Source organism: Mytilus galloprovincialis, chromosome 5 (genome assembly GCF_965363235.1).
Source record: "Mytilus galloprovincialis chromosome 5, xbMytGall1.hap1.1, whole genome shotgun sequence".
NCBI lineage: Eukaryota > Metazoa > Mollusca > Bivalvia > Mytilida > Mytilidae > Mytilus > Mytilus galloprovincialis.
In genome coordinates this window covers 26706752-26715796 of record NC_134842.1, presented here as the reverse complement: position 1 = coordinate 26715796, position 9045 = coordinate 26706752, and the positions used below count along the sequence as shown (strand labels likewise).

At 33.1% G+C, this 9045-nt stretch overlaps 1 protein-coding gene across 1 annotated transcript; it reads left to right on the top strand.

Moving 5' to 3' along the window:
- Positions 1-1564: 1564 nt before the first annotated feature.
- Positions 1565-7451, top strand: LOC143076895 (uncharacterized). Its single transcript, XM_076252782.1, has 5 exons — positions 1565-1577; positions 2229-2249; positions 3112-3153; positions 4482-4994; positions 7006-7451. Exons 1-5 carry the CDS (start codon positions 1565-1567, stop codon positions 7449-7451), a joined length of 1035 nt encoding a protein of 344 aa, XP_076108897.1.
- The last annotated feature ends 1594 nt before the right edge of the window (positions 7452-9045 follow it).

Here is a 9045-nt window from a genome sequence, read left to right as displayed (position 1 = left end):
ATAGGTGTCCAATTATACAGATTTTACTAGGTTTAACAATTTTTCAGTCATCTGGTTATTTTCCCCTGACATATTAAATCTTATCCTTCTGAAACACTAATTAACTTTCTGACGCACTTATCTTTCATACCGACGCTTCTTGGTCAAAGATGGTATCTTGGGACAATTAAATTCTCATTTTTCTCCAAAATCTTGAAGGTAGACTGATATAAAGAGATAGATACTTGTGAATTGATTAAGACTTGAAGCTATTTATAATTTGTAACCCAAACCAAGTACACATGTTCCCTAAACAAGTTTTAATACTAATGTTATTAAAAATGTATCAAATAACTTATTCGAGTAATATTTTTGTCATAATTATTAACGTAACCCTTCATCTCTATAATCCTCTCAAATATAATAAATTCTTAACCCAATTAATACATATACGTGTACCAGTCCACTAGTTCTGTTGTTGGACTATCAATATATTAAGGTATATTTATTGTACTGTATATATTGTATTTTGCTTCCTGTTTCATACTTTCTTCAAACATCGTAAATTACTCGAGTAAAGTTGACTTTAGTTTTTCAATTTTGGCCACTTCGATACGGTTATTAAGCGAGTTAATGGTTTATCTACACATTCGTTATGTCAACTCGTACATAAAAAGGTTGTTACAATCACATGTAGTGCGCGGGCTTACACATGATAATTAGGGTTTATATTTAATTTTTACATGCAAACTTACAGAACAACAAGATAAGTATGAGGTGTGATCCATTCTTATTAAAGTATGTGTCTCAGCATACAAATTGTCTTTTTGTCTGTTGCTCGGCGATTCCGTAACTCTTTAAAACGATTTTACTCCAGGGAAGCTCAATGAGAGGTTATTTACGCAAAACTCTTGATGCATGAACATATTCATGCCAAATTAAACATTGTTAGTTTGACTAATTATTAAACAAAACACCAGGCAATATATAAGGCTTGAATTTCTGTACAGCAGTCGTACGTTTCGTCTAACAACAACTTATCAGAAAAGTCGAATCAAAATAAAGAAGCTAAATAACATTCAAAAATGAATAGCATTAAAAACCTTTAATTTCTATTGGTTTTGAAAAATATGATTTAGATATGTGTGTCCTCGGAAAGAAAATAATAATCAAAATGAAAACAACATGCTCTATATTTCATGTGTCCGAAGCGCTTAGATGTACTTTCGGTATTACTGTAAACAAATATACAAACCAAGAACATTCACTGTATCCTGCTTACATGACAAGAATACTAACAGCGTTATTAACAATTATAATTCAAACACTGACGTCATGTATTTTTTCATGTTCAGTACGAACAGACAATAGACTTACAATCCGCTATATTCTGGAGCGCTGAATTTATGATAAGCCTCTGATAGCTTATTTCGAAATATCCCTTTTTTTATACTTATACAGATCACACACAGTTTGTAGATCGTGTAAAAAGATACAATAACGACAACGCAGACTATGTTTATGTAGATCTTGGACAAGAACAGAACAAAGGTAAATACATGTTTTTGTTCATGTTATTAACAAAATGCAACTGCATTGTAAGCTTTGGAAGTAATGAATAGATAAAAAACCACGTGTCATTTTTTATAAGTCATGCTATTCAACCCAATCAAAATATATGACTGTTTGGTAATTTTTTGGTTATCTCCCGAAAGATATCAAATACAATTCAAGCTCAAAACTATAAAATATAAACTGACAACGTAACATAGAAAACAAAATACAAATAAAAGTATTCGACACACCACATATAAAGCAACAGATTGTGTAACACGAACCCCCACAAAACAAACACTGATTTGATCTAAGCTGATCTGGAAGGGTAAGCAGATCAAATGTGACATCCTTCGTATTACTCTAGTAACTACAAACCCGTTGATAAGTCTAATGCGGTATGTCATTTCAATTCAGTAACATTGAAATCATACAGAAATCATCAAAAAGGTGACTGCGAATGCGATATATAAATAAATATTCCAAGTGATATTTTTTTTCTAAATTGCAATATTTTATTATAACTTAAAATTAGGGTGAAGGTTGGGGACTGTTAATACATTCAAACCCACTGCATTTGTTTGCATCTGTTGCTCAGTTGTTCTTGTTTATTGATGTGGTTCACTGGTGGTTCTCGTTTCTCGTTTTAGAAACATAAAAGTGAATTTGCTTTATTGTTTTTTTCTTTCTTACAGATGAACCTCATGAAATAATAGGTGAGTTATAACACCTCTGTAGTTGTCATAGTACACACAATAATAAAACATCAATTAATTTAGCGTTTTAAAATCAAATGATCTCATGGAACTATAATCAAAAGCGCTAAAAATATTGTTGTTGTCTAAATTAATAACGGGAAGCCTACTTATGGTGTGGTAAATTTTGTCATTGTAAGGATATAGGAAAAAAGTTAAATTACTAAAATACTAGACTCCGAACACAATTCAAATCAGAAAGTCCCTAGTCAAATGGCAAAATCAAAAGCTCAAACACATTCAACAAATGGAAAACAGCTATCATATTCCTGAATTGGTACAGGCATTTTCGTATGCAGAACATGGTGGATTAACTCCTTTTTGTATAGCTAGCTAAACCTCTCACTTGCATGAAAGCCGCAAACATTCCAGAAAACGATGTATGAACAAAACAAACAGGAATAACATGTACAAAGTTAACCATAATACAAAAGATGCTGAAACATTGAATTCATGAAGACTGTCTACACAATGATAATTATGTAGCTAAAGGTAACACAATGACAATATGATGAAGCATTCTCAGATTGAAATAGAAGCATACTTTTGCATGTTTTACCTTTATTTTGTTCTTGTAAGATTGAGTTCTATATCAATACTGATAATATGAGTAACGTCAAATTACAAAAATACCGAAAATTAAAATAAACCAACCGGAAAGTCCCTTCTCAAAAGGCAAATTCAAAAACTCAGACACATCAAACGAATGGAATGAAGCGACATATACAAAATGTCCAGGAAGTTACAAATTTTAAAACATTTAACATGATCATATCAGTTTATAATGATACATTAAATGCTAATTTTAATTGCTTATTTACAGAAATAGGAGTACCTGGGCCTCCTGGGAAACAAGGTGCACAAGGTAAGGCATTTTGTAGATTCATTAAAATTATTACTCGATTTCCTATGCAAAACCACGAATTAAACATCCATGAAAATGCATTTCGCTATAACCGTGTCTGTTGTGACGTTTTTTATTTTAACGAACGCAATCTATGTATTCCTGGTAAATTATTAAACAAGGGATATCGTAACCATAAATTACTCAAAACTTTGCTAAATTTTTCCATAGATATAAAAATTTGGTTTTGAAGTTTGGTTGTACCTGTAGAAAATTTATTTCAAACGGGATAGCACATCCTCATTTTTACGGAAATGGTGTTAAACGTGCCCGGAAATTTAGAAATAATCCTTTTAAACTTATCGCTCCTTCAAATAAACTTTTTCTAAAAGGTTACCAATCCAACACTGTGATAAGATCATTTAATATTGTTTTTATTGGTATGCATATTGGTTTTGTTATCAGTAAAATAAAAGCAAACTACATATTACAAGTATGTTATATACATAAACACATTCATGGATCTACATTCTGTCGATACCTGTAACTTGGCATTGCACAAGGTTATGTTTTTCTCTGGCTGTTTTATGACGTCTTTACACTAAATCTATTGGATGTTGGTTGTGTACGGATTGATTGTTTAGACTAGATGCATGATTTTTTTTTATTAGTTGTTAGTGGGTTTGAACTAGCTGTCAGGTAACTGCGAGTACTCTCAGATCTGTTCCTAGTGTCTTTTTGTTGTCAGGAAGTACCCGGCCAAGTCTACTTGTATTTTTGTCCATCTGATGAGTTAAGCCTTTTTAAACTGATTTTTATAATTTGTTCTTATGCTGTACTGTTATACCAGGTTAGGGGGAGAGTTGGGATCCCAATAACATGTTTTACCCCGCCACATTACGTAGGTATGTGCCTGTCCCAAGTCAGGAGCCTGTAATTTAGTGGTTGTTGTTTGTTTATGAGTTACATTTTTGTTTTTCGTTGTTTTTTAAAAAATAAATAAGGCCATTAGTTTTCTCGTTTGAATTGTTTTGCATTGTCATATCGGGGCCTTTTATGGCAGACTATGCGGTATGGGCTTTGTACATTGTTGAAGGCCGTACGTTGACCTATAATTGTCAATGTCTGTGTCATTTTGATCTTTTGTGGACAGTTGTTTCATTGGCAATCATGCCACATCTTCTTTTTTATATTAAGTTATTTATGTGGCAAACAAAATTGCATGAAATTTGAATTTACTTATTCCTTGAATGGTGTATAACACATTAATTTTCAAAAAAATCAAACCAAGCGACCGATACCTTTGTTATTATATCTATTACATTTCATTTATGTTTGACATTTTGTAGGAATGAGAGGTTATCCTGGTCAAGCTGGAACTCCTGGGTCAAAAGGATATAAAGGAGACCCTGGAGAAACAGGACGTGTTGGACCTCGAGGGTTCACTGGGTCTACCGGACCAGTGGGTAAGATGGGAGATCCTGGAGAAAAGGGTAACACCGGTCAAATTGGACCTGCTGGACCTCGTGGACAAATTGGACCTATTGGCCAAAGTGGTACCCCCGGAATGGACGGAGCCGATGGACCACCTGGTGTTAATGGTTCAAAGGGTATACAAGGAGAACAAGGACCCCCTGGACCCTCGGGACTCCCTGGCAAAACTGGGCCATATGGGCCGTCCGGTCTGAGAGGACCATCTGGTCCCAAAGGGGAAATTGGATCGACTGGACCCAAGGGACCAAAGGGAGATTCTGGTGACACAGGAGATAAAGGAAACACAGGATCTAAAGGGGACGTTGGACCAACAGGGCCTCCTGGACCCACTGGTCCTAAAGGAGATACTGGTCCTACAGGACCTTCGGGTATTTAAAATTTAAAATATTTGAAGTATTGTTCTCATATGTTATTAACTGTATGATTGTTATATTTCTTTCATACACGATATTATAATCATAGGAATAACCAAAATTGATGTCTTTTTTGAAAATTATTTTTTTTTTGTCGTTTGTTTTTTAATGGCCAAAGTCTTATTGCACTACTGGACGAAATAACAACTGTTCATATCAGTAACAGTCGTTCTTAGACTGTTAATGTTTGTTAAAGTTGTGACAGTTTTAAAATTTCACTGTTTCAGTTATTTTGTGACGGTTCCAACTTTTAAAGTGTTTGTCTCCAACATAAATAAAATAAAACACAACTGCAACAACGCTAGAAATAGCTGTCAAAGACATTAAAGGACTGATACAACTATTTTCAAGTCATAAATAAACTGTTTAAACGCCGAATATGTTGTCACAGTTATAATACGACTGTTACAACGTTTTGAAAGTTGTTACAGTTATTTAATAACTGCCCCAACACGCAAAACGTTGCAACAGTCGTAAATACACTGTTTAAATGTCGAAAAGGTTGTTACAGTTAAATTATGATTGATTCAACCATTATGCAGCCTGTTACAGTTAAATTATAATTGATTCAACCATTATGCAGCCATAGTTAATTTATAAGTGTCGCAACTTTCAAATATTGGTATCATTTTATAGAATCAAAAGTCTCGGATACCAAATCTGACAGTCCGGGATAGGTTAAACTATTTTAATTGAAATAACATCGTGTGCAATTTAAGAAGGTTGTTATAAAAAGACATGACTGTCACACCTATTTAATACATTAATTAAAATAGAAACTGACTGTAAAAAAAACATATTAAAAAATCTGCAACTGAGTATTTTGGGATTCCCCGCTTATATGCTAAATTTGCAAATTGATAGCTTATTTAACACTCCCTTGTCTCCCTTTTCTTCGAAAAAATCTGACCACCGCTAGGTACCTGCTATTTCACACAGAACTGGTTTATACGCATTTAATACTTAAACATTTACATGCACCTGTCAGATAAATTGAACAAAGTGTCTCAATTTATTTGCAAACGAATGCCTCTTTCTACATATTATTAACTGTAACAGTTGACCATTGTCGAAATGACAACGTTTTATTTTTTTAACCGAGTTGTGAAATAATTCATGCATGCAATGTTTAAACTCCAATACCCGTAGATTTACGAATCACATTTCTTCATAATAACGGTCAATATACTGTAAACCCAGCGGGAATATACACACTTGTCAAACTTATCCCCGTATAAAACTGCTTATTCCCGATGGCTTATTTCATACGACATGGAAACTTGTAGAATTTAGATTGTTTTAAGCTCTTGGGAAAATTATAAAAGTTATCATACTAACCATTTTGATTTATATATATATATACATATAAATATTAGTTATGCTGAACATTCAACGCATTTTTTGTAGCTAGGGAATACACTAAAATATTCGTTAACGTCTTGTATCTATACAATTCAATTTATATTATTTCTCAACCAATTAATCATACATATTTGTTTCAGAAAAAAAATCACATATCTAAACCTATAAGTGAGGTTAATGTACCATGTGTACAGATGAATATTTTTTTCTGAAACAAGTTCATGGGTGGATGAGGAATATATTAAATGACAGGGAACTACCCTCACCCTAACAACGATTTTATATTGTAGTGATACCAAAAAAGGTTTTTATCGCACCTTTCACAACAGAAATATATAAACTGCTGATAGAAAATGCATCCTGGTAGATTCGGTAAAAAAATTGATTCGCTAAGTATTTCTACATGCTTTACGATCTTAGAATTTAACTTCATCCTCCTAAAATTTGTCAGTCGCGTTGAACAGAGAACCGTATATGCCTTGTTTTAAGACCTGACCAAGACATAAAATAAAATCATGTAAATTGCAGTTATTTTGTTTTACACCATCTAAAACAATTAATGTTCATAAAATGAAACAAAATTATAACACTATATTTGTTTTAGAAATAAAAGCGTTTAAAGGATTTTCGGCATACATGTCTCAAGGTTTTGTGGATGGCCACAGTAAATCTTTGTCAGAGGGTAAAACGCTGATCTTTGACATGACAGAAACCAACACTGATGGTGTATACAACACGAAGACGGGTATCTTCAAAGCCCCATCTAGCGGAATGTATGGATTTACCTGGACAATTTGTGTAGATGGGGGTAAAAATGATGGTGGTTTTGGAGAATTTGGGACAGAGTTGGTTGTTGATGGAAAAATTTGTGGAAAATTGCATATGGATACAGAAGTACGCCATGATGACGAATGTTCTACTGGATTCGTTATTAAATACATTACAGAAGGTGGCGCTGCTCGTTTGAGAAATATATATTCACATCAAGGTCGTCTTCTGAGCAATGAAAACCGAACACGTACAACATTTACAGGATGGAAACTGAATTAATCTTGTACCTAGCTAAATAAACATCGCAAAATTATATATTTTCTCTTTTTTGTCAATTATTCGTTAACTAAATTACCCGCCCTGGATCCAATTATAAGCATACTAACACTATATATATATATATGTAACTTCAGCCAAAAGGATATGCATCAAAATAGATAGATAATTAAATACTGGCTTGTGCTATAATCGTGTGGAGCTATGTTATATGTATTCGGGGATGTCTTAAGTAATCTGAATGTAATTCGTTATAGAATTGCGCGTCCTATCGTGGATGATTTCAGGCATAGAGCGTTACTTCTTGGACTTAGGATTTTGTATTTCTCTTTGATTTCTTCTCACACATTTCTCAGAATTAACCTTTATATCAAATATGTCAGGCATAATTAGTTCGCGGAAGTACATTATGTATGTATGTGCCTTTTCCAAGTTAGGAGTTGATTTTATAAAAAAAACTTTGATCAAGATTGATCGTAGGTATACTGATTTGTTCATGATCATGACTTACGACCAATCTTAGTCACAAGTTTTTTTTGTGAAACCGACTCCTGGTGCAGGATCCTGTAATTCAGTGGTTGTCGTTTGTTATTTTGTTGCATATTTGTTTTTATTTTATTTTTAGTACATAGATAAGCCCGTCGGTGTTCTCTTTTGAATTGTTTTACATTGTCCTTTCGGGGCCTTTTATAGCTGACTATGCGGTATTGGCTTTGCTTATTGTTGAAGGTGGTATGGTGACATGTAAATGTTAAGGACTAGGGGCTTTAAGGGCCATTTTTGACCCTACCCCTAAATTTCGTTTAATTTGTCATGTTGTAAGTTCATACCATAGACCTTCTGAAAATAATTGAGTTTTGGGTCTAGCCCGTTTATTCTGTTGCCTAGCAACCAATATAAAGGCGGAGTTAAACTCATCAAATATGATTATTATACAGCTTTAATATATCTATATTTGAAACTAAACCTATTTAGCATTTAGTGCACTTTACACTTTTTAAATATTACATAATTAAATGCACATTTTTGCCAAATTCACTGTTATTTCTCCCTAGCAACATTGTGCAAATTTTATATAACTTGTTCGCTATGTTCATTACCAACAAAGACACATCCAATTGGAATATAGGTAGTTTCATTTTCAAAATAAACTTCGTGTTTCTCGCCAATTATGAAAATTTAAGAAAATAATCTTTTAAATTCGGTCCCCTCCAAACTTAAATTATGGACCCGACCCTATAACAAGAGAGAAAAGATTGTCCCATTCAAACATCAGATTTTGAATTGATAATTAGTAGAAACATGAGAAATGTATAGATTTTGTTATATTGAAGGTTTATCTAAAATTTCATAATTAAAAAAGAAAATGTCCACAATGTTGTTATTGACTCCCTTACACGTGTAGTTTGTTGCTTTCGGATTTTTGTAAGAAATTTAACTAGATATACTTACGGAAACATATTAGGAATACACGTTACATTCATAAACAAAGAATAAAGTTTCTATAGGCATACGAATTTATAAACTAAACTTTGTTAGACGAATAGGTCCAATTTTGACGGTAAATTTCAGCGGTTTATTGCTCCGCTTGGCTATG

Coding starts and splice junctions, on each gene's coding strand:
- LOC143076895 (XM_076252782.1), top strand. Junction 2,250..3,111: donor TGAACCTCATGAAATAATAG/GTGAGTTATAAC, acceptor GCTTATTTACAG/AAATAGGAGTACCTGGGCCT. Junction 3,154..4,481: donor TGGGAAACAAGGTGCACAAG/GTAAGGCATTTT, acceptor GACATTTTGTAG/GAATGAGAGGTTATCCTGGT.